General features: G+C 43.8%; 2 protein-coding genes and 1 long non-coding RNA gene across 5 annotated transcripts in view; 1 reads left to right on the top strand and 2 right to left on the bottom strand.

Annotated features, from left to right (window-relative positions):
- slc43a2b (solute carrier family 43 member 2b) overlaps positions 1–2,824 on the bottom strand; it is a 14,544-nt gene extending 11,720 nt beyond the window's left edge. For 2 of the 3 annotated variants that reach the window (XM_022207759.2, XM_051937232.1), the window contains exons 1-2: positions 1,796–2,824; positions 645–964 (exon numbers count right to left, since the gene is read on the bottom strand). In XM_022207759.2, coding sequence (XP_022063451.1) covers positions 645–807 — 163 coding nt within the window. In that variant the 5' untranslated portion in view covers positions 808–964; positions 1,796–2,824. Of the gene's footprint in view, positions 1–644; positions 1,048–1,795 lie in introns of those variants that run through there. The other variant, XM_051937231.1, reaches the window with a different exon arrangement.
- LOC127530479 (uncharacterized) overlaps positions 1–16,702 on the top strand; it is a 24,069-nt gene extending 7,367 nt beyond the window's left edge. Inside the window, exon 2 of the long non-coding RNA XR_007937054.1 lies at positions 16,140–16,702. This is a non-coding gene — a long non-coding RNA (uncharacterized LOC127530479). The remainder of the gene's footprint in view (positions 1–16,139) is intronic.
- hephl1b (hephaestin-like 1b) lies at positions 3,454–25,915 on the bottom strand. Its single transcript, XM_022207758.2, has 20 exons — positions 25,589–25,915; positions 22,696–22,940; positions 21,135–21,347; positions 20,625–20,810; positions 19,518–19,772; positions 18,534–18,702; positions 17,196–17,329; positions 16,927–17,058; positions 16,119–16,324; positions 15,119–15,263; positions 14,764–14,976; positions 7,735–7,951; positions 7,484–7,623; positions 7,283–7,408; positions 7,049–7,155; positions 6,686–6,920; positions 6,032–6,171; positions 5,744–5,897; positions 5,601–5,615; positions 3,454–4,863 (listed from the first exon to the last, which is right to left on the bottom strand). The coding sequence occupies exons 1-20, from the start codon at positions 25,759–25,761 to the stop codon at positions 4,775–4,777; spliced, it is 3,294 nt and encodes a 1,097-aa protein (XP_022063450.2). The 5' UTR covers positions 25,762–25,915; the 3' UTR covers positions 3,454–4,774.

The following is a 25,915-nucleotide window of genomic DNA, read 5'->3' as shown; positions in this document are numbered from 1 at the left end:
AGAGTAAAGAGAATAAGCCTGAGAGAAGAGGGACTTGGCAAGAAGGCAAATGGACAGTTGAGCCAGTCCATCACTTGTTTATCAGTTCCCTCTCAATAAGTCCTGTCTTTAATTTAGTTCCAGCAGCTGTGAGCTAAAACACTCTCAGCGGCAAACAGAATGGGACACTCTGTCAAGTTTATGAGACACTGGAGCCTTTTACTCTTTAACTTTGGACCGCTTTGCCTACCTGCACCCTTCTGTTCTCTCTTTGATTTAGCTGATCGGGTTTAATCTCCTGAGTCTTCAAAAACAGCTCAAGACCCCTTTAGAGAAAACACTTACTCTTCCTAAAGAATGGAGGAGGCAAGAAGGCAGTAGGGTTACGTTACATCTCTTGAGTAACAGCTTGCTCCATCCTCTGCCCTAACTCAAGAAGACACTTAATGACTGTCAAGGCAATTCTCTCTAACCAGTCCTGAGTTTCGGTGTAAATGCAAGACACGTTAAAAACAACTATTAACTATGACTATGAGGACAAAAACTCAAGACCATTTGCTTTCTCTATGAGTCACAGTGGCAATATGGTGATGCAGTGAAGCAAATGAAGGCTTAAAGTCTAAAATTCTTTCATCAACACATAAAATGCAACAATTTTCACTCACCCTCCTCCTCGTTGCAAAGGTAGGAATAGAAGCCTTCTGACTTGAGCATGATGAGGAGCGATCCCCATCCCAGCAACACGGCAGAGAAGAGGAGATTCTCAATAATGGCAGTCACTGCCATCCACCAGCGCCGGGCAAACGCCATGGCCAGGGTTGGAGCCATGGTTGGGGGAAGAAAAAGTAAAGGCAGAGAGAAGCAAAGAACCAGAGGAGAGAAATTTACAGAGAGAGGAAAAGCAAGAGAAACCACCAGAGAAGAAGGAAAAGAGCAAAGAGCCTCCCTGACTGACGCTCAGGATGAAGGATCACGGATCACTTATCTGTGAAGAGAGAAGTGCAAGAGGAAGGGGGAGGTTTTACAGTTAACCTATCACTGACGTCACTGTGGGACAGTTCAGTTTTTACAAGATCACAAGATAAATCACTTCACTTTGAACCTAGCTGAAGATATTCAGTTTCACTGTGTGAAAAGAAGTAGAAATGAGCCTATTATACTTGTGAGCTCCATTTGTTGCAGCACTTTTTGATAAATCAGAAGCCTCCCTTCTAATTAGGTACAGAGCAGATGTCTTACAAACTAACCCAACTAATACTGAGCATGGATGGTGAATTATTAACTTTTTCCTGCAAAGATCATTACATAATGCTGTCGTTGGGACAAAGACATTACATCACATTATGAGCAGTAACAGAAGAAGCATCCATGGTGGTATCACACCGTTTCTGCTGTTTGCTGGAAAAACAAACTGGTCCAAACTGGACTCAGAGAGAAAAGGGGGCTCACCCCGTGGCCCCGCTTTCTCCCTCTCCCTTTCCAACCCCTAAATGTCCTCTCATGCCCATCCAACCGCAGCTTTTCTGTGCAATTACTGTGATGCACCAAAATATAAAGGAGCTGCCAGACAAACAATAAACAAATTAGCTCACACAGCCAACCCTTCTTTCTCTTGCTCACATACACACACCCACACAAAATCTGTGCAACCGGTAAAATAAAGCAGTTAGCTGCATCTCATGGAAAATGAATAATCAGCTGAGAAAATTATAATCCTGAAATAACCTGTTTCTGTCTCTTCTGATTAAAGATACAACCTTCATTCATTCAGTTTTCTAAATTTCAAAGCAAACTACAGGCAAATAAACCTCCTTACCTCTGCAGACTGTGAGCAGCACCATCCAGCAACTAACGTTCTGTTGTCCTCTGGTTAAGTTTTAGTGACCACTTATCTGTGAAACCCAACATTTATATACTCACATGGGCCTCCCATGGCGCCCCCTACTGACTTTTGTCTGCATAATGTCTGCCGCTCTGGCCAGCCCTCATTTTTTGCATACAGACTTATCTCCAAGGTAATTGTGTAGCAGTAATTTAGACAATATTCTGCTGCCTCTGTGCAGTTTTAGTGCATCTGTGCACTCATAACCGAAATGAAGAGATGGTAAAACATGACACACTGATCTGATTTTATCAAAGTGCACTGGGAAGTCAGAAAGCTCTTGACTGAATGAGTGGAAAGCATTAATCAAGCCAAACAAAGTCTGACTGAAAACATGATAGACTTCTGCAGATACAGTCAACAGCCGTCTGTGTCAATTGCTTGTATTGACAGAGCAGAAGAGCAGGCTGCCCTGATTCAGTTGTTATCTCACCTGTTTACTGTGTCATATGCTTTGTTTATTGTTTAAGTCTTTACGCACAGACTAGCACGGATTGATGCAGATTCCACGAAGCCGGTGTCACATGTAAATTCCTGAATTAGGTCATTTCTGTTCACTAATTTGTCATGTTATTATTTACATGTGCTGCAGCTTTCTCAACATCTTACACAAGCTCGATCCTTAATGCTAAACTGGCATGATTCCAAGTTTGCATGATCAATAACGTGACTGCTGATTGTTTTAACCTCTTGTCCTGATGTCCTGAATACAGTCAAAACAACCAATATCATCTGTCATCTGGTTCAATTCAGTTTCAGCTGTTTATGCACTTCCTGACATCTTTTAGCTCAACAAAAATTCAACATTTTCAACACATAAAGCCAATCTGTTAAAAAATGAGGATAATAGCATACTGATAGCATGTCTGAACTTGTTTTCCTGGTTGGACTATGGTTCAGCTGTAATCAATGCCAATCGATGAGTGAGTGAGGAACAGAGCTGGTATCTAAATAAACATTGATATGGTAATTGTGTTGTTGCCGTGATAAATGCTTCTGATTCAATGTGAAAAACACCCACTTAACACAGCTTGGATCTGAGCATTCTCTAAAGCTATTCACACATGCTGATGACACATCTGATCAATCAGTCTTTGGTCAATCAGTCGGCTGAGCACCAGCACTCAGATCTCACACTGTTGGAGATACCACAAATACATGAAAACACCCTTCTTTAATGGCAATTTCAGAGTTCATTGCACACATGCAATTAATCACCAGTGCATTGTTTTATTCCTACAAAACAGAAACAATTATTTTTCTGCCTCACTTTCTGCCACCATGTTTTCAAGACTGCATTTTATGGTCTGAGATGTAATAGAACAACTCTGTTATATCTTTGTAAAAATGATATCTGCCGCCCATATTGTTGTATATGGTGAGTGTATGGTGAGCTGAATAGGAATGATAAACTTTTATAAATCTACTAAAAAAGTTAAGCAGTTGGTCTGATTCCACAGAAGGCCATCACTGACCTGTTGCCTTAGCAACTCATTGTTTCCAAATTGACTGAACGCCACCTTGTGGAACTGTGTAATGTTCACACGTGAAAAATTTACAGTGAAAAATCACCACTCACACAAATATCACAGCACAGTTGAATAGATGTCTTTATTGCACTTAACTGAAATGAAATATTTGGTGAAGCAGTGCTGTGAAAAACACAGCTCATCTAACAACATTGAGCCCAATTCAGCCCAATGGAAAACACAGCAGTACAGAATCGTTTAGCAAAAATATAATGTTTTCTTTGTTAAAAGAAATAATATAGTCCTGAACATTATACATGATTGTACAGCAATCAATACACAAAGCCTGGCCAACAAAAGAGAAAAAATTCTCCACTTAGATTCAACTAAGCGAATAGGTAAGAGTCTTCCATTGGATAGTTAATACAGTGATGAATATGTTTCAGCTACAACAACTTATTTAACCATAGCTGATGCAGTAAGGAGCTTCTCATTTCTTAAACAACCATGTTGGAAGACAAATCCTGTGGTCATGGAAAGGATGTTAATCTGTCTCAGAAGAGTCAAATTATTGACCTGCATCAAGCAAAGAAAACAACCAAGGAGATTTATGAAACTGTTAAAATCAGGTTAAGAACCGTCCAATGCATATTAAAACCTGAAGGATAGCGATGAACCATCATCTTCTAGGAACAAATGTGGTCGGTCATGTGGTCTGATGAGTCCAGATTTACCCTGTTCTAAAGTGATGGGTGCATCAGGGTAAGAAGGGAGGCGGATGGATGATGCACTCATCATGTCTAGTTCCTACAAGCTTGTGGGGGTTAGAGTTATGATCTAGGTCTGGTCAGTTTCAGCAACGCTATGTTCCCAAAGAATGAGGTCAGCTGACTGTCTGAATATACTGAATGACCAGGTCTTTCTATCAGTGGAGTTTTTCTTCCCTGATAGCATGGGCATATTGCATGATGACAATGCCCGGATTCATGGGGCTACCACTGTGAATGAGTGGATCAGGGAGCATGAGACGTCATTTTCACATATGGATCGACCAGCACAGAGTCCAGATCTCAGCCCCACTGAGAATCTTTGGTATGTGCTGCAGAAGACTTTGCGCTTTGGTCCGACTCTCCTGTCACCAATATAAGATCTTGGTGAAAAATGAATGCATTTCCAGACAGAAATAAATGCTGTTACATTGCAAAAGCTTATAGAAATGATGCAACAGTGAATGAGTGCCATACACAAAGCTAAAAAAAAAATTAGAGTGTGTGACGTTTTCTTTGGCCGGGCAGTGTAGTTTGACTGGCCTGATCATCGATTGATTTTACATACATGACCTCCACCAAACAAATATGCCACAGTGATTTTGTCCCCAGATATGTTTTTATAGTGCATCAGTGACCACTGCGATGGTCACACAATCTACTGTCAGAGGCCTTCATCAGTGCAATTGACCAACAGCCAGAAGGCCGAGTACCAGTGAGAGCAGCAGCATCTTTATGGAGACTTCAGTTCCTGGTGTTGCAGCACCTGCAAGTTAGCAACGTGAAAATGGAAGTCAAGAACAGTGTTAAAGTCTTAAACAAATTTCCCAAATTCCTGCCTGTATGTTCCATTTCAGGTCACAATTTAAAAATTTCTCAGAACATGTATTTGTCAAATTCACTCTTTAAAACTAGTAATGCATTAAAATTCCCATTGATTTTAATTTTTATCAACATTTTATCGTTAAGAATACACTATATCATTCAACAGGGTGAATGATATAGTGCTGTTTTCCCCCCCCCCCTATACTCATGACTACGTACGCAAAGAAAGATAACATTTAAAAAAACACATTCCACATGCATTACACAACAGTACAGAGAAAATAGCTGCTGTCCTACTTTTGACCCATGTTGTGCTAGACAAGGGAAATGACTGGTTTGCTCTGGCCTCAGCCAGACCACAAGCAAATAAATCTACATTTCCAGAGGGATATTCCAGTTTTTATACATGTTGTAATTTCTTTACTGCAATTCCTTCACTGAATTTCATCTTCTATTCTAGACATGCTTTGGTTTCTACTAATTTCCATATGACATGAATATCTGTTATGAAAAAGCCCAATTTGAAAATATATTTTCCTTTGTATGTTAATAATCAATGTAGTATTGCATTGAAGAGTTATGTTTCAGAATAGGTGGTACAATACTGCAATTTAGTATTGTATAGTATTAGGTGTTAGAATAACTTGCACATTATTTGCTTAAGAAAATAAGTCTCACCAGTTGAGGTCTTTTCTGGAAATAAAAAAGACAAAAGTGAGATGTTAGACAAATCTAAATCAGTTTAATTTCCAACCTGTGTGCATACTCAGTATGTGACTGCACATGTGATACTAGTGCACATTTCTGTCACACAAACACACCTTTGATCGTAAAAGTGGTTTCCATTCCAGCGTGGATGTGATCAGCCACGTGACAGTGTAGCAGCCATGTCCCCGGGGTTCCGGCCGCCATCTCTACAGTCTCGAAAGTCCCGGGGAACAAATCCAAGACGTCTGCTCGGTGTGCACGGTCCGTCTGACATACACGCACATAACAGATAATATACAACAAACAGGAGCAAAAAAGAGGAATTAAGTAAAAAAACAGATCCAAGAAACTCCTTGTGAGAGGAACAGAAAGTTTCATGCCAAGAGGAACCATAAGCAAACCTTGTAGATGAAAGTCTCTTCGTGGAAGTGAACAGTGTGCATGTCCACTTCGTTGCCCATACCCACTAGATACCAGCCCACTGTCTGGCCCTGCATCATCACCAGTCCTTGAAGGTTACCGAACAATTGACCATTGATCCCTGCAAGAAACACATTCACACAGAATCAGACAGAGGGTGCACATAGAAGAGTAACACGATCATTGAAACATTTATCAAAGGCAAACTCTACAATAAGTGACTACTTTCTGACCCAATATATTCCTTCCTGCGTGCTGAGGAGCAGTGGTATGTTCTGCTGGCCTGACTTTACCTGATGTATTTTGATTTGTGTGAGCTTTAGTGGAAGATTTGAAAGTTTGTTTTACATATTTTTAGCATATGTTTCATTCATTTTATTACATCTTTTATATTTTATCCCTAATCATTTGTTTTTTCTCACCTGGCTGCAAATTGAATCCCTCAAGTCTAAAAATGTCTATACTTTTATTTGTCCATGTGCTCTCCCTCCTTTTTTTTATGTGAAATTGAATTCAAACTATTTTCCTGCTGGGGTGACTCAGGTTTACTCACAAACAAAAATCTTGATTTAAATTATTTTACGCATAAGAGCTTTCTGCTCTCTGTGCTGTCTTATTCTTCATTATCTTCTTACCATGCATCATGTTACTCTCTTCAAAGCCTTCATCTGCCACGAAGGTTTCCGGGTCGACACCAAGGTACGTTCTAATGTTGTCCTTCAAGTACCAGGACTGGTTTTCATCATGCACCATAAATAACAGAGCAAACTCCTTCTCCACGTCCCTCCTCTTTCTGTCGGATCCTACGTCATCCGTCAGAGTCCCAGGTCTGCATACCACCAGAGGCCCCAGAAGACCACTGTACAGATCCTGAACATAAACAAATGAAGCCACTCTGTCACAAACAGTTAATGCTTCAGCTACTCTTTAAAACATGCAGATTATACTGTAAGTTATGTGCTTCTATGTGACTGTTACTGCATGCGTGGAATATGTACCTTAATGTAATCAACAGTGGAGTAGTAGGCATAAGAGATGCAGTTTGGATCTGTGATCCCTGGACCAGAGCTTTCAGGAACTTCCCAATTTACCTCGATCATGTAGCCTGAAGGCAAGAGAACATAAAACAAATAAGTATTATTCACAAGACCACTGAGTAAGAGTTTCATAGCTTGAGCCTTGGATAACACCGGAAACAGTCAACATTTCATTCAATTGGCTGTGATTCTCACCAGGATCAACAGGAATGTGTGCACCACTGGCCTTAACGCCGTGTGGGGCAATCGAGTATGGCCGGCTGGCTTTGTTCTTAAATGCGATCATAATCTGCTCTCCTACCTCTGCCTTGATTATCGGACCTAGAGGATAGAAGAAATTTCATGTCATGTCAGTCTTTTCATAGGAAAAATGGCACTTAGAGCAGCTAAACTTACCCAGAATTTGCAAGTGCTGCTGGTTGGGGCGCCGCTCCTTCTGAACTGTGAAGGTTGCATCAGTGTATTCTCTATACACCACCTTCTTATAGCGTGAACCAATTCTGTCCTTCCCTGGTTCCAGAAACGTGTTGCCTGAACTGGGAGACATGTACCAATTTGCTTCCATTAACAAACAGTAATAAGTTATGCCACTAATCACAGACTCCAACACTGAAATACATCATCCTACAATTATCTTGCGTACACACCTGTCCTCTAATGTGCCGTGGTGAATCTCCCGCTCCCAGTCTCTTGTAGGTGAGTAGTCCCATTCTATTTCCTCAGCGCTGATAAAATACTGTACAGTGTTGGTCGGCGTTGTGTTTGTGTGCTTCACTTTTTTTCCTGGGCACTGGTTCACTCTGTAATGCTGCCTCATGCCAGCCGAGTAGTGGTCTGTTAATCTGCAGCTCACCTCAAAAAAACCTGCCAGAGGAAGAAACAAGGTTGAGGATTTGTACACGTAAATGGATATTTATTTTTGGCTTTGGTGCACGGATTTGAAACACATAGTTAAAAAAACATCTTGAAATTTGTACTGTGATTTTCTGGAAACACTGTAGTGGCTTATTTGAGAGAGATGAACGTCCATTTCCTATTTCTGATGCACTTATTGTAAGTTGCATTGCAGGAAAGCATATCCCAGATCGATGTGATTATGAAGTGTTAGCCATTACATTGGAAGAAAAATGCGCTTTGTATTAGCAAGTATTTTGAACTTACATTTATTTCTATGCACATTTTCCAACCCAAACCATAAAAACGTGAATGGTTATTGGATTTATTCAGTTTTACGTGATAGATATATGTGTCAAGAAGGGTGTGGCCTGAAGAGATTCACATCCTATATTAAGCTGTGCCTAATTATTACACAGAGATTCATTTCCTCGAGTAAAGTGGGCCATAAAGACATTTAACTGCCATTTAAAAGACAAAACCTGTGAAGTGCCTTTCAGGCGGATATAGCACTCTTGAACTACTGAGATGTACTTTCTGATTAATCAAATGTGTTGTGAAAGCTCAACAGGGTTGAGAAATAAAACACATGGAAAAAAAAATTAACTGCAATAGACGTGAGAAAAATTAAACATGGAGTTACCAGGAACCCATTTTGCTGGAGTATCTGCATATGTCTGAACCGTACAAATGTACAGATGTACAAGATGTCAAGTAGTCAGAGACATGACTATGGTACAGAAGGCTTAAACACAACCACCACAACTTTAAATATCAAAACTGGACCAAGATTTATGGACAGATGAATTGAAATGGATAGGCCTGCGGCTGGATCATGAACCAAATCAGGGCACCAGTCAGGCACCACCAAGACGCAGAATGGGCACTGGTATGAGCTGCTATTATTTAAGATAAGCTAACTAGACTTACTAGTTGAATATGGACTAAAAATCAACTCCCAAACCTATTACTATCTTTTAGAAGAACATTTCTTCAAGCTGTGGTATACAGGAAGAAGTTTGTGTAACACAGGAAGGCCATGATCTCTGTGCAGGTCGATGCTACATTAACATAGCTAAATTAAAATCCATGATATCTAAGGTGGAATTAGAGACAATTTTACATGCTTTTGTTTAATCTCATTTAGATTATTGTAATGCCCTTTTTAACTGGAACTAACTGGAGATCCCACATCACCCCAGTCCTTTCCTCTCTTCACTGGCTCCTGATCAATTCTCGTGTTCATTTTCAAAAATTTATGCTAACTTCTAAGGCTTTGTGTGGTCACACACCACGGTATATCGCCAACCTCCTTCATCCTTACGCCCTGAATAGCACTCTCAGGTCAGGCCAACAAAAATTATTTGCTGTTCCACAAACAAAGTACAAAACCCATTGTCAGGGCTCCCTCCTCACCCCCATCCTTCCCACCTGACATCCCCAAATACCCCTTTTCCCATCTGCTTCTCTCCCCCTCTCCTGTTCCTCTGCCCTGTCTGTCTCCCATCCACTCCTCTGCCCTGCTTGTCTCTCATCTGTTCCTCTGCCCTGCCTGGCCTGCCTATCTCCCATCTGCTCCCCTGCCCTGTCTCTTCCTTTGCAGCTCGGTGCCTGAGTGGAGTCTAGCTTCTCAGCTGACTCCACTCAGGCAATCAACCACCTCCGCGGCTCCCGGGCAGCTGACAATCATCTTGCTAACGACTCACCCCTACAATAAGTACCGGCTCAGCCTTCCACTCCCTGCCAGAGTACTGAACAAGAACTGCTCATTCAGCTGCCTGGGATCCCCCGCCATCCTCCTTCCCCTCCGGCTCTCCCGACAAGTCCTCACCGGTTTCCCCTGCCTGGACCCCCACTCCTGCCTGGAACCCCCACTCCTGCCTGGAACCCCCACTCCTGCCTGGATCCCCCACTCTTGCCTGGATCCCCCACTCCTGCCTGGACCCCCACTCCTGCCTGGACCCCCACTCCTGCCTGGACCCCCACTCCTGCCTGGACCCCCACTCTTGCCTGGACCCCCACTCCTGCCCGGAACCCCCTGCTCCTACACCCTGGTTTTCCCCCACCCAGCCACCATTTTCACCCCCAAACAATAAACCACTTGCATTCAGCCAGCCCTGGTAGTGTGGCTTTCTGCTCGGGTCCACCAGCTCAGTCCGTGACAGAATACTCTGGCCACAAACGGACCCGGAGAGCCCACTACCGGGGTTTGGACCAATCCTCTCCCCTCCACAGCCCTCGCCATCCCCGTAACTGGAATCCCTCTGCTCTGCTCCTCGTCTGGTCACCCGTCAGCCCCCTGTGAGTAATTCTCCTTCTGTAAAATCTAGTCAAGCCCAGTACACCCCCCTGTTAATTTTGTTGGAGCCCCCTGTTTAGTTCCCAGCCACCATGTCGGTGAATGACACCTCCTCTCCCTTCTGGGGAACCCGACTAGCCTTCAAGCCACCATCCAAGAAGCAGCATGCCCCCCGGAAAGGAAACCCCAGTCCCCGTCTTTCTCCATCACTTCCCATGCCCTGTGCGACCTTTTGTTAAACCGGACCCTGGGTTTGGACCCCCCCAGCTATCAATCGGAACCAGTTCCCCCGCCGACTGTGGAGCCAATCGTCGAGCGACGAGGACGCCACGCCAGGAGGCACCGTGGCTCCCAGGATCCTGGTCCATCCAAACCCCATTTCGACCCTCCACCTTCGGTTCGCACAGGGTCCATTCTCCTGTCCCCTGTTCCCCAGACCCTGAATCAGGCCTCCATTCCCCTCAACCGGACCCGGATCCAGTCTTCAGCCCCCCAGAACCAGCCCGCTGACCTCCGGAACCAGACCTCTGTTCCCCCCAAGCAGACCCAGTCCTTGGTACCCCCGAGCCAGGTGCCGACCCAGACTGCAGGTTCGTCCTATGTATTCTTCTTTTCATGCAAGGAGAACAGCGAGTTTTTTTTATGCTTTAAGCGACCTCTGGTGGGAATGGAAGGAGTCTGGCAAAGAGAGCACGGTAGCCTTGGCGTGCAGGTTAGCAGCCCAGAGGCCCGAGCTAACCTGCCGCCTACCCAAGGAGATACAGGACTTCCTGGACACTCCTCCCCGCACCCAGTCCCCGGCTCCAGTCCCCGCCCCCGGAGGGGCTCCCGGCTCCGCCCCCGGAGGGGCTCCCGGCTCCGCCCCCGCGGAGGTCGACGACGCCCCGCCTCCTGTTCCCGCGGAGGTCGACGACGCCCCGCCTCCGCTCCCTGAGGAGGCCGTCGACGCCCCGCCCCCGCTCCCTGGAACCTCGGCAGCCTTAGAAAGGACTAAGGTCTTCCCCGAGTCCAGGAAGAGGCTTTGCGCCGCCCCCGGAGGGGCCCCTGGATCCTGCGCCGCCCCCGGAGGGGCCCCTGGATCCTGCGCCGCCCCCGGAGGGGCCCCTGGATCCTGCGCCGCCCCCGGAGGGGCCCCTGGCCCAGTGTTCGGTCCTGCCCCCGGAGGACCCATCGGACCCGGCTCAGCCCCCGGGCCGTCCGCCGGAGCGGCCCCTCTGCCCTGTCCGGCCCCCGGGCCGTCCGCCGGAGCGGCCCCTCTGCCCTGTCCGGCCCCCGGGCCGTCCGCCGGAGCGGCCCCTCTGCCCTGTCCGGCCCCCGGGCCGTCCGCCGGAGCGGCCCCGCCTGTCTGTCCGGTCCCTACCTGCCCAGCCCCTGGGCCGTCCGCCGGAGCGGCCCCACCTGTCTGTCTGGACCCCAGGCCGTCCTCGGAGGAGGACCCTCCGGCGAGTCCAGCTTCGGCCGGCCCCGCCTCCAGGCCTCCCTCTTAAGCGTGCCCTCCGCCCTGTCCTATCTCAACCTGTCCCGCCTTCGGGCCATCCCCCGAAGCGGACCCTCTGGCCCGTCCGGCCTTGGCCTCTACCGCCTCCTAACCCTTCCCTCAGTTCAGTTCGGTCCGGCCCTTCCCTTCACTCTGTCCAGTCCAGTCCTGCCCTCAGTTCAGTCCTGCCCTCAGTCCAGTCCAGCCCCAGTCTAGTTCCCCCCTGTGGGCCCTTCCAGTTCCCCCCTGTGGGCCCTTCCAGTTCCCCCCTGTGGGCCCTTCCAGTTCCCCCCTGTGGGCCCTTCCAGTTCCCCCCTGTGGGCCCTTCCAGTTCCCCCTGTGGGCCCTTCCAGTTCCCCCCTGTGGGCCCTTCTAGTTTCCCCTGTGGGGGCTCCTGGCTGCCCTTGGTAGCCGTGGGTTCTCGCCCCGGCTGGCTCCGTTGGGCGCCAGGAGGCGCCCATTGAGGGGGGGGGGGGGTACTGTCAGGGCTCCCTCCTCACCCCCGTCCTTCCCACCTGACATCCCCAAATACCCCTTTTCCCATCTGCTTCTCTCCCCCTCTCCTGTTCCTCTGCCCTGCTTGTCTCATCTGTTCCTCTGCCCTACCTGGCCTGCCTATCTCCCATCTGCTCCCCTGCCCTGTCTCTTCCTTTGCAGCTCGGTGCCTGAGTGGAGTCTAGCTTCTCAGCTGACTCCACTCAGGCAATCAACCACCTCCGCGGCTCCCGGGCAGCTGACAATCATCTTGCTAACGACTCACCCCTACAATAAGTACCGGCTCAGCCTTCCACTCCCTGCCAGAGTACTGAACAAGAACTGCTCATTCAGCTGCCCGGGATCCCCCGCCATCCTCCTTCCCCTCCGGCTCTCCCGACAAGTCCTCACCGGTTTCCCCTGCCTGGACCCTCTACTCCTGCCTGGACCCTCTACTCCTGCCTGGACCCTCTACTCCTGCCTGGACCCCCACTCTTGCCTGGACCCCCACTCCTGCCCGGAACCCCCCGGTTTTCCCCCACCTAGCCACCATTTTCACCCCCAAACAATAAACCACTTGCATTCAGCCAGCCCTGGTAGTGTGGCTTTCTGCTCGGGTCCACCAGCTCAGTCCGTGACACCCATGGTGACTGTGCTTTCTAAGCTCTTGCACCAAAACTGTCCTCTACAGCTGGTCGGCACCTGTGAAGCTTTTATAAGGCAGATGAAAAAATTTTATTCAGACAGGCTTTTGGTTGATCTGTAGCTGCTCTTTTTTTTCTGTTTTTGATGCACCATGCTTTAGCTGTTACTCTCCCATTTTATCAATTTGTTATCTTTATCATGATTAATATTGTTTTTATCTTTGGTTTTATTATTGTTGTAAAGCACTTTGTGATTTTGTATCTGTGGAAGGTGCTAAATAAATACATTTTACTTACTGATTTACTTACATCACATGAAACCAACTTCTCCTCTGCTTGGCTAACCAGCAAAGGATTCACACATGACTGAATAATGGGATGCTCCCCTTACTCTCCTCACTTAAATGCTATTCATAACTTTTGGGCTATTCTCAAATGTGAGATTCACAGTGAGGGAGGGAAAAAAGGAGCTGTATCTGCTGCTTCAACAAAAAGTGATTGTGAGCAGACCAAGAAACTGATAGCTCTATGGATGGAGGGCTCATTGGAGATGGTTAAAATACTGAAAGGTTATATTGGCTATTTGTTATTTTGCATTACTTATTTGTTACTCTAAAAATGAAGACTAAGCAGACTGGGAATCTTGTTTAGTCTTTGAGTTGGTAATAATTCTGCACATTATTAACAGCCTCATAATTGTTCACAGGTATATTTCCTTAAGAAAGACGCTTCCTTTGTAAAACATTCAGGTTTGAGGTTCAAGAAAATGTTAAACAACAAAATGAATCCTGAGGAATGCAATTTGTCTAATAATTTTACATACAGTGTAAAATACTAATACCAAAATACATCTGTGGTTTACAGCTTTTTTGCTAAGCTAAGCCACTTTGACCTGCTTTGCTGTTTTGCGGCTAGAAAACACATTTTTACAATGACGCGTTGTTGACAGGGAGTTGCAGATGTCTGTATGGTGCGTTAGTTTGTTGTATATTATGGATTTAGAGTATGTCTTGTGCTGTCTGAGCCACAGATTACACTCTTTCATCCTTCACTTTAATGACTGAAGTTTACTCTGTATAATGATATACAGTTTGTGCAAAGCTTGAAATCCAAACTGTTTGCATATTTATAGATTCAGGAATTTTCACTGAAGCAGCACCAGATTAATTTAAGATCAACTGGCTGACTGAACCCATTCTGGGGGAAGTCTCAGTTCAGCTTACTAATTTTCCTTTGCTGATCTTTGGACTTGTGGAAACCCATACACAGCTATTTTACAGCAGAGATAACAATCCAGTATTCTAATGACGTGTGCACCACTTGTATCTGTATTTGTCATGTGATAGCATTAACCATTAAATAGAACTCTCACTAATCCAGACTGGAGCCAGATGTCATTGCTACATTCTTTCACACTGAACTGTATTTACGATATTTTCTCTTGATGCTTGACAGTGATTCATTACAAGGCTGCCTATAAAAACTCATGTTAGTGATTTTAATACCTAATACACCTAAATACAATGAATTAAAAAACAAAACAAATTAAAACAAAACAAAACAAGAGATAGCCTTATGAAATTGTCCGGATTTGCAAATTAACAACTTTGTTGTAGAATTTCTCTTTAGGGGGCAAGAATGAAGGCCTTACAGTATATCATTATAATATAAATATTCTAAATATACTACAGGTAGTTTTGACATTTCCCTTCTTGTATTGTGTTGTGAGTTGTGTATACTGTATGTCACAGGAAGACATTCATACAAGAACATCCAAGCATGTTTGTGAAGGATACACGTGTCTGTCAAACAAACCCTGAAACATAGATGTACTCTGGCCATAGCATGTGTTTGTGAGTGTGTGCATGTAGAGAGCAATATGACTAACCGGGAGTGTTTGGTTGCATGACAACCATGGCAGCGATGTGAGGAAACACACTGACAGTGTCACGTGTTGTGCTCTGTTTCTCGAAGGTGTTCCCCTCGAAATAAACACCATGGATGTCTATCTCTGTACCCAGTCCAAGGATGTACCACGCAACTTTGTCCCCGGCACACATTTCCAGTCCGAGAAGGTTCCCGTACATGCGTCCGTTTACAGCTGAAACGAAAAGCATGATATAATCAGAAAAACACCAGAATTATTTCTCAAAATATGACACTAATGGTATATGAGCTCAAATGACATTTAAGCTGAATAACTGAAGTAAAAACACACATCCTGCACCAAACACACTGATTACCATGCATCATATTGCTCTCCTGAAAGTCCTCGTCTTCTGGATTTGTTGCATTGCTGCCAAAAGTCTCAATATTCTCGTCCAAATACCAGCTCATGTTTTCATCCATGACAGAAAAAAGAAGGAAGAACTCCTTGTCCATGCCCTTCTGTTAAACAATACGCAGAAAAGCCAGGAAACGGCAGGGAGGGGGGTTACAGATAAGCAGTTGAAGTTAACAGCACACAAACAATCAGAACCATAATGTAATAGTCATGAGACATGGGGAAAAAAATCACAGTCAGGTTCATAAATATTTCGACCTTGACACAATTTTCAGCATTTGCCTCTGCTGCTGCTGTCTTCAGTTCAGTTCCTGCTTGCAGACACGTTGACCTCCTGAAGAACGTTCTTGATCTGGCCAATTGTTGTGAAGGATTTTTCTTGGCCAGGAAGAGGATTCTTCTGTCATCCACCACCCTTGTTTCCATGGTCTTCCTGGTCTTGTGGTGTTGCTGAGCTCACCAGTGCACTCTTTCTTTTGAAGAGTGCAACAAAGAGTTCATTTGACTGCACCCAATGTTCATGCTATCTTTCTAATGGATTTATTTAGATTTTCCAGCCTAATGATGGTGTGATTCACTGATAGTTACAGCTCTTTGGACTTTATATTGAGAGTTCACGTCACCAGATTTCAAACGCACCAGATTTCACCTTTTATCTGCTTCTTGTAGATGAAATAATGAGGGAATAACACACGTGACCATGGAACAGGTGAACACCTAACTGTCCAATTACTTTTGGTCACTTAGAAAGGTGGAGGGCACAGATAAAATGTGTTGTAATTCCTACACCGTTCACCTAGTTTGGATGTAAATACTCTGAAATTAATGCTGAAAGTCTGCACTTCATGCTAAAAAATTGTGTCAATGTCCAAATATTTATCTGACTGTACATGTACTGGTTAAATTTGCCTAAATGTGAGACTTTTGTGTGTGTGTGTGAATACATAATAAAACAGCACCTGTGTTCCTCTCTTTCCTAGTGCTCCTTTCCTGCACACAAGCAGAGGTCCAACCAATCCAGAGGTGGTGTCCTTGGCAGGATCGGTGCCAGAGAAGTACAAGTAGGGAATACAGGGAGAGTCATATGAAGACGGGCCTTCCAGTACCTGCCAGATGTAGGTGAAGTTCTGACCTGGACCAACGTGGGAGCCTGGCTTGTTAACACCTACAGTAATGCAGACATAGAACTAAAATGATCAGGCCCGCTAGAATTAGCATCAGTTGAAGAAGTTGTGATTCTCCCATCACTTTGCTTAGTGCCTAAAAACAATAGTAACTGTATTGTTGTCATTATGCATGTTGTCAGCTTGAATGATTTAAAACAACTGATTTTTAGAAATAGGCTTCTGCTATTTAAGAATGCACCCAAAAAACTTGCAATGTCTGTCTTCTTTCACATTCTAGTTCAGGCACAAACATTTTTTTTGGTTTACTTTACTTTGTGTTACTAATTGTTACCATTTTGAATTTGTGCATACATTTTCATCTCGTCAAACTTTTCAGCAAGAATTCTCCCAGTTAAGACAATTCTGTGACCAATTAACATTTGTCTGGTCAATATCAGAAGCAAAAAGAATGTTTTCTTTACTCTTGAAGCAGTATTCATACAGATTTATGCCTCTGCCAGTCCTGAGGAATCACCTCCAGCTTTTGTATAAAAGACAGAAGAATGAATTATCTCCCCTTGCAGTTAGAAAACAATTACAGCTACTTTTCTCTTGACTATGCAAGTAGAATGTGTGGCAATGCATCTGGCTGCTTCCTCACCATCCTCATAGCTGCTTCCCTGGAAGCGCTCATCATAGTGAAGTCCATGAGGCTCGATACTGTAGTTTCTATCGGCCTTATTCATGAACGTAACACTGAGAGTATCACCTTCCTCTGCCCTCAGAACTGGACCTGGACAAAAGCAGAAGGATACTGTAACCAGATGGGAAGAGTAAAAACAACCATGGCGAACAGCACAATAGTATACCAGTACACAAAATACAAAAGAGGGAGTCTGATTTTTGATCGATAAAAGAAAGAGATCTTACCCAGAATTCCTCGGTGTCCAGGATCAGGCGATTTAGCAGTGGTGAAGGTATCATCTGTGTACTCTTTGTATATCACTTTCATGTAGCGACCTCCAATTCTGCCACCATCTCTGCCAAAAAACATCTCGGATGCACTATAAAAGGAATGGGCAGGATTGTGGGAGGAAGGAAACACACATTGCAAGTGAGGAGGACGGACAAGAGTTTTTCTGAGTGACCTAAATGAAGAAGTAGCCTGGAATTTCTCACTTCAGAGAATCTAAACAGAATACACAACGGCCAGTCAGAGGGGATTTACTGTGCCAGGTCAGAGATCAACAAATATCCACACTGTACACACTGCAGGAATGGCCAGCTCACATGTAATCCACCACACAAAGAGAAGGCCAGGGAAAGGAAGTCTGATAGTGAATGAAATACCAGACGAAACAGTACACGGCTCAGGATAATTTAGAGGCCCCATACAGTGTATTTTGCATTACGTTTCGTGGTTGTTAAAAGCTGTTAACACGTGAAGATGTTTATGTCTGCCACTTCTTAAGATCCCTCATAAATAGATATCCTCCCACCTTTACAATCCAGTAAGAATTGTACTGGGCTACTATGTACCACAAAATGAACCAATAACTGTCTAGCTCAAATGTTTTGGAAAAAAAATTCTGCCCCCTCACTGCCCACTGCTTCCAGGTGAGCCACTCAGAATAAGCAGCTGCCAGCTATTATCTTTGTCGTATTCTGAGTTTAAAAGTTAAAAGACACATTCTGAGGACATGGGAGGCTTTCATTAATTTCCTGAGAAGGGGCACACTATGGGACCTTTAAGTAGTTTGGGAGAAACAGAGTGAGCTCATGGTGTGCTTAGTACAAACTCTGAGTCAAGTTTTAAACCATCCATCCTCTATACACCGCTTTATCCTCACTAGGGTCACGGGGGGTGCTGGAGCCTATTCCAGCTGACTCAGGGGAAGGCAGGGGACACCCTGGACAGGTCGCCAGTCTGTCGCAGGGCTACACATACAGACAAACAATCACACTCACATTCACACCTACAGGAAATTTAGAGTAATCAATTAACCGCAGCATATTTTTGGACTGTGAGAGGAAGCCGGAGTGCCCGGAGAAAACCCACGCATGCACAGGGAGAACATGCAAACTCCATGCAGAAAGATCCCAGGACCACCCCGGGATTTGAACCGGGGATCTTCTTGCTGCAAGGCGAAAATGCTAACCACTACGACACTGTGCAGCCCAGTTTTAAACCACACGGTGCTAAACTTTGCAGTGGCGCTCTGTTACCATTGATTGGACTAATAACTGGATATCAACAAGTCTGCCCACCTGTCAGCCTCAGTCAGGGACACATTATTCATCAAATCCATTTCTGAGGGAGCATAGTCCCACAGGACCTTCTCCGCTGCCAGGTAGTAATTCCTCACAACACCGCCACTTGCTGTGGAGCCGACCTCACTGTCACATGACTGCACTTCATAAAAGGCCTGCATCCCAGCTGGAACAGAGACACACATTGCACATGACACAAATTACTGGCGTAAACGCCCCTGGTGAATGTGGACCTTCGTCTAGCCTGACGAGTCTAAAGGATCTGTTTTAATGGTTCATAAAATGATTCCAGGGGTCACTTTGCATGGCCTTACCTTTGAGCAGCTATTAGACCAGAGTTAATTTCCAGCATCTGAGATTCAGATCTAGATCATGTAAACTGTCACATGTGTGATTTGTAGAGTAAACAATTTTTTTTTAAATATTAATGTGACTTTTCTTGAAAGAGACAGGTATAAGAATAGGCTATTAGAGAAAGTATGTTGTTTGATACAAAGGCGTGGTACATCCCAAATGTCAAGGTTATTCATAACATATTGAGCAAGTGTGCCTTGTTAATTTATATATTCAGTGGACTTTGGACAGCCTTAGAATGCAAGTCCTGGCATTAAATAGATATTGACAGGTGAAATAAAGGCATTTTAGATTTTTACAAACTCTTCAGTGTGCCATGAATTGCTTTGGTATCGGGACCATATTTCACCCATGCAAAGAGCCACCCATAAGATGGAACAAACACGGCCCATTTGAAGTGTCTAAAGAGCACTTGTATGTGACCACAACAAAAGCCCAGCAGCCCCATCGTCTCCACAAGTCCTGGCATGTTTTGAGTAGAAATGCATGCTCTCCTGTGGGAATGCTCAGAACATCTTGTTTCAACAAAGCAGCAGTATCCCACAAAAAAGGCATTCTCTTCTGCCAGTAAAGTCTCAGAGCTGAGAGGTTAAAGGTGACACAGAGGTTAGAGGTCAGGCGTCTTACCCTGCAAGTGGTCGTTAACTTGACAGGTCAGCAGCCACTTCCCTCTTCCTTTTGGGACCATCTCAGCTGCCACAAATATGGCTGGGAACAGGCTGATGGTGTCGGTGCGGTGGCTACGGTCCAGCAGAGTATTCCCATGGAAAAAGGCAGTATGAACATCTACCTCGTTACCCATGCCAAACAAATGCCAGGCCACCGGACGGTTTTGGCATAACTGGATTCCGGGCAGATTACCAAACATGTACCCATTAATAGCTGTCACACAGAGAAAAACACAGACAGGGGCAAGATGAAAGAACAAAAAGGATGCTTTTTGACAATAAATCATGCGTTTATGAATTGTTTACGGAATTACTAATATTAAGCTTAATACGAAGTGAATTCATTTTGAAATCGTTTAAAATAATTTTATTTTATTTTTATTTTTTTTTGTCCTGTCCCGCAACAGAGCAGGCAGAATGGGGATCTGGCTGCTGCATTGTGCCATACAAGTTTGCTTTTCCAAGGGGAGTTTATAAGTATAAGACTCCCCTTGGTACTGTACAGTAATTTATTTAGTTTGAATACTTGTTGATTAGTTAAATATACATAAGTTTGCCGGACCTGACAGGGGAAAGGCAGGAAGAAAGAAACGAGAAGAGAGGAAGAAAAAAAAAGAAAAAAAGAAAACAACAAGAAGGGGGGATAGTGAAGAGAAAAGGAAGAGTGCAAGAATACAATTATCTTTCAATTGAAACCGACACAACAGACAACAAGCTAGTACACCTTAACAAAGACACACCGGAACGCAACCTATGGGTTTTGTTAGGAAACACAGCCAGTAATTATTCAGATCGTCTATGTGAAACAAACAAACTGAGGAAACATGTCTTTTGATATTTTGGCACCAGGACAAACTTAACACCCCACAAGACAACATGGTTGCTATGTCCACATGCAGAGTACGGTGCAATTGTGACTGTGTTTAAAATAATTTTATGATGCAGACAACTCATATAGAGAGGTGGGAAAAAAATTGTGACAAAAATTTTTAGATTTTGTTGAAGAAACAAACAAACATCTAATGTTACACAAAAGAATGTTAAAACAACCTTAGCAGTAACTCACCATGCATCAGGTTTGACTCTATAAAGTCTGGGTCTTCTATGTTGATTCCAGCAGGATCAGAACAGTTCTTAATGTTGTCCTCCAGATACCAGCTCAGGTTTTCATCTACCACACTGAACATCAATAAGACATCCTGGTCCACATCGTTGCGGGCTAAAACTAGTTCATTCGTCTCCTTCAAGATTCCTGCACTCAGAAAGAAACATAAAAAAGGCCCATTGAATCTTTGTTTGCCTATGCTTTTCCGACATCTTTCATTTTCTTGTGAAGCTTTCCTTGGCAAATTTTCAAAGTAATCATTAAGCGCTTAAAGCTGGGGAGCGTTACGCATGTTTTTATTGTTGGATAAATTAATAGAAAGCTGAAACTATGATCAAAGGATAATCATTGTTTAAGTCACCAACAGCTTCAATAGATTTGATTTGATTTGGCAGACACACAATGAATATAAAGACACATGAAACTTTTCCTCACAAGTGAGGTAAGTGGCATATATTCACATCTTTGCACCTTTCTTGCATGTGAGCAGGCCTCCAATAAGTCCCGAGTCGATGTCCCTTGGAGCATCTATGTGAGAGTGGTAGACCCAGGTCAGGCAGTCGGCATCAGCGTCTGTGGGGGCAAATTCTGGTGTGACCTCCCAGCGGTAGGTGTAGCTTCCTCCCGGAGGAACACGGTCATCCATCTTCAAACTGTTTGATGTCCCATCTGGATAGAGTGCCCCTGGTAGACAAATACGCAGTGTTTATTCTGAGATCATTCTGTTACCCCTTAAGTGTGGAGACAGTTGAGCTCAGATGCTTTCACTTTATCCGAGTGGAGTGCTCAGTGTCGTGGCTGTAGGCAGTAGTATAGGGGCACTAGTTTAGAATGATGTGGCAAATATTAAGCATTAAATAAAAGATCCATCTACTGCAAATAAGATTAATAACACATTATGCAGAGGAGATTCTCCAAATCAAGGTCATATCCATTTTTTTAATATATATCCATGGCTTTCTGCCAGTTTTTCTAAGAGTAAAATAAGTCATGAGTGCTCTTATCTTAACACCAGCAACTTTTTTTCCTGCCCAAGGTGCTGTTTATAAAAAAGCATTGTTCAATATTGTATATGTCTAATAGAAAGATTTTTTGAAATCTCTGTACTAAAGCAGAACAAAGACCATGTTCTGTTTCAAAGAAGAAAAAACTATTTCAGTTTCAGTTCCCGAGAGGCTCTCAAATTTCCCTGGACAGGATACATCTCCCACGTAAGTGGAGGGGAGTGATTTGGTCTTGCATAACAGAGAGCTGCAAAGTTCAGAACACTTGGGGGACATATCTGACAGCCACTCAGTTCCTGAACTTGTGATCTGTCACTTAATGCATTGCTACATAGGCCTAAGCTGACTCATTCTGTCTAGATGATATTTGTTTGTCCTTCTCTATTTTAAACCTGTCATTATCTTGTTATCAGAGACAACCCTGCACAGAATAATATAAATAATAATATTCTGGTACTATCATAATGATATATCTATGCTTTGGAAAATAACTATTTTCCCAGGAGAAAAACAGTACTGCTTGAATAAAATGCTCTTTTAAAGGAAGTGTTCAGTGGAACAGACTCTTTTGTTCTTTGTAAACTGCCAGATTCACTGACTGAGAACACACAAATATGTAATATCAGATTTAAAACTAATATGCACTACCAGTCAGAAGCTTGGACACATCTTTTCATTCATTTGAATGAGAAATTATGTCCAAATTTTTGACTTGCAGTATAAATGCAACTTTATCTGGATTTTTATAAACTTTTTCTAAATTTTCCGTTGTTGTTTGAAACATATAAGTTGGGTACAAAATCCACTTAGTACAATTCATTATACATATACTACTAAAATATTTCTACATACTGTATATGCAGCTGACTTTTTCATCTGAGGGATTATAGTACATTTGAATAACTATGTCATTTTAGAGAAAACCCTGTCTGACATCTCTTTGATAGTGTAGGTTTCTCTTTGTGTGTAAATGCAGCATCGGTTTTAATTCATCCATATACCAGTCTTGTCATTATGGGACACTGTACCTTCCATACTCTTGTCATAGAAAACCCCATGGGGATGCATCGAGTAGTTCCTGGTCGCAAAGTTCTTCAGATGGATCACAATAACCTCATCGACCTCTGCTCGCAATATGGGTCCCATGTAGCCCAACCAATCAGGTCGAGGAGCCTGACGGGTGTAGGTTGCATCTGTATACTGTCGGTACATGGCCTTCTTGTAAACACTGCCAATACGGTGGGGCCCTCTTTCCAGGAATACAGATGCATGCCTGAGATTGTGTTGGAGATACAGACAGTGCAGTGTTTACACAGAGGATTCCGGAGGTATATGAGAAAGAAGCAGCTTTAATCCTGTTTTGACATTTCTTTCAGTTGAGGTCAGATTATTGTCAGCTTCAACAGCACATGTGGTTGTACAAATATAGCAAAAGGCGGAATGACATTGTAGCTCATATTGTCAGATTTCACAAAAGGCCCAGTTTTATCTTTGAGATTATGTTACTCTGTTTACTATCTAACAGGTAAAATTGCAACCTTGCTAACGGTCTGATAACAGAGAATTAATTGAGCACCTGGTAAAAGCAATTAAAGGGGAACTTCGTTTTTTTTCAACCTGGGGTCTTTTTTTCATATATCATTTCATACATGTGAGTGATGGAGAAATTAATTTTCGACATAGCTCCAGTATTTAGCCAGGCAGGCAGCTTAGGAGCTCAGCTAGCAGCTCAGCAAGCGAAAAGTATGGGGCAACTTCCACCCCCCCCCCCCCCGCGCGCGCGCGTCAAAGTCCGCCCTAACGTGCTTTTTTCCCCACACTGACTGGCTCGGATAGTCTCAATGAGTGTCCCACAACATACTAGAGATAAGAAGTGAACGAAAACCTCCGCATTACCTGGCAATCGCTCTTTGTTGTGGTCTGTATCCAAATCTCAGGACGCTAGAAAGCAAATCTCGTTCCGAGCTCTCACGCGATTTCGGAACGAGATTTGCTTTCTAGCGTCCTGAGATTTGTTGCACCCAGGCGTAAACTAACCGTGACGCCACCCGTAGGTTTCAACGGCGAGAAAATGAAGCCCGGATTTTGCTACTTCCTGGTCGCCGTTTTGGATTTTTTGGAGCCAGTGACGTAAAAAGCGTTATCAAACAGACTGGACCGGAGAGCAACTAGGGGCAGGATTGGCTGAGAACTCTCTTATCCCGCCCACGTTTTGCCGCAGAGGCTTCTGTTGCTGTCGATCAAGTATAGCCACGCCCCCTGGCTCCGCCAACTTCAACGATTTATTTAAAATTCAGTATTGATTTATTTTAAGATCGGCCACCTGATCTCTCATTTTGACCATGAAAACTAACGGGGAAAAAATCCTGAGCTGTAGAAAATCAGTCTATCAAATTTTATTTTTTCCAAAATGAATTGGGGTCTATGGAGAAAAAGCTTTTTGGAGCCAGCCCTCGCGGACGGTGTGATATTGCAAGTTTTTGACACTTCCGGGTTTGCTTCAATTCTGGAGCCAGATGCTACGTCCATTATATATACAGTCTATGGTTGCACCATACTTTTCGCTAGCTGAGCTGCTAGCTGAGCTGCTAAGCTGCCTGCCTGGCTAAATACTGGAGCTATGTCGAAAATTCATTTCTCCATCACTCACATGTATGAAATGACATATGAAAACAGACCCCAGGTTGAAAACAAAAAACGAAGTTCCCCTTTAAGGGCTTCTGTGCGCTTTCCCCTGGTCACATGCCTATTTTACATAAGATCCCGTTAGTTATGAAGGGCGACACATGACAGACGCAAAACTGAAGAAGTATCAGTTGTAGAAATCTGCTTATCAATACAATAATCAGTAAAAAAAGGGAACAAAAATATACTGTGTAAAGAAGACAAACGTGACTTTTTAGTGTGTGCTCAAATAGCTTGCTTGGAGGAAAACCGGTATTGGGAAATTTAACGGACTGACAAAGTAAGTCAGGAAAGTCCAGCATTGTGTATGATTGCAACATTTATTTGACTCTCTGAGAAGAAGGGCATAAATGGTGACACAAACATCTTTGAACAACGTATCCATAGTAATATCCATCTCACATGATGGTAGGATTTTATTTTTTACTTGAGATTGTCTTCAATAAAAATGTATTTATAGGCATGTAATGTAAATGTATTTATTATGTGTTGAGTGCAATTTAGTCAAGCCGTATCTTGTTTTCTTTAAAAAGGCTGTATTCTATTTGGCATTTTAAATCACCACAAACACACAGAAACATACAAAAAGAAAAGTTGTCACACACCCTGCTAATTAAGTATTCATACCTGATCAGTTGTTTGGAGTGATGCTGCACTATAATATATATAAAATATTCACTGCAACTCAACAGTGCTATTTTGTAGTTTTGACTATACATCCGAAACTGAACTGCAAAATTCAAGGGTCACACAATGCTTGGAAATTCCAGACTTGAATATTCCCACATGTATTTGGAGCAGAGAAACTTCACATTTATATAACATCCCACAATTGCTGGTGTGACGTAAATAGTTTACTCTCTCATTTATACACTCTCTGTGTTTCCTGGGTTATTTTGCTCAGAGAAGCACACAGCAAAGTAAACCTCTGATCTCATGAGAGAGGACAGTCATTCACTGCTGTCATCTTCCCTCTCCATCTGCTACACTGCCAGTACTCTTCTGAGGTCTAGACACTATCACATCCTAACAAGGTGACACAGCTTTTGACCCAAAACTTCTTTTTTCCTATTCTCTACAACCTTTAAAAAAAAAATAAAAAATCTATTTCCCCCCCCCCCCACATACTTTAGATCGATCCGTGTGGATTCGATACGTCGTGACAGATTAGATAAACAGGCGATGACATGAAGTATCCTCACTAACCTGAACATACTTTCTCAAATAAACACTCACTCATCGTTTTCGACGTCTTTCCCGTTCAGGAGGTTTTTTCCGCTCGGTGCGTAATCCCAGAAGTCCTCGATGATCCCCACGTAGTAAACTCTCTCCCTGCTGCTCTTCCCTTCCACGGCGGAGGAGAGGAGAACCAGCAAACAGCTCGCCAGCAGACACAAAGTCCGTGTCATGTTCGGATGATCTCTCTGTTCGGGCTCAGGACAGGAGTGCTTAGCGCGTTTTGGATGAGGAGGAACAAGTGGCTGACTCTTCTATGAAAAGTATGTTGGCGCGCCGGGACTCCAGCACTTACGAAACTCTGGAAAGGAAAACAGTTAGTCTATT

This window comes from Acanthochromis polyacanthus, chromosome 17, assembly GCF_021347895.1.
Source record: "Acanthochromis polyacanthus isolate Apoly-LR-REF ecotype Palm Island chromosome 17, KAUST_Apoly_ChrSc, whole genome shotgun sequence".
Lineage (NCBI taxonomy): Eukaryota > Metazoa > Chordata > Actinopteri > Pomacentridae > Acanthochromis > Acanthochromis polyacanthus.
This window is presented reverse-complemented; position numbering and strand designations above follow the sequence as displayed.

Bases quoted from the DNA above. Each gene is read 5' to 3' on its own strand.
- hephl1b (XM_022207758.2), bottom strand. From the start codon at position 25,761: ATGACACGGACTTTGTGTCTGCTGGCGAGCTGTTTGCTGGTTCTCCTC. The intron at 21,348-22,695 runs GTACAGTGTCCC...TTTGTCTACCAG, and splicing joins CTATGACAAGAGTATGGAAG to GGGCACTCTATCCAGATGGG. The intron at 17,330-18,533 runs GTGGGCAGACTT...TTCCTTTTATAG, and splicing joins TCCCTGACTGAGGCTGACAG to TGCATCCGAGATGTTTTTTG.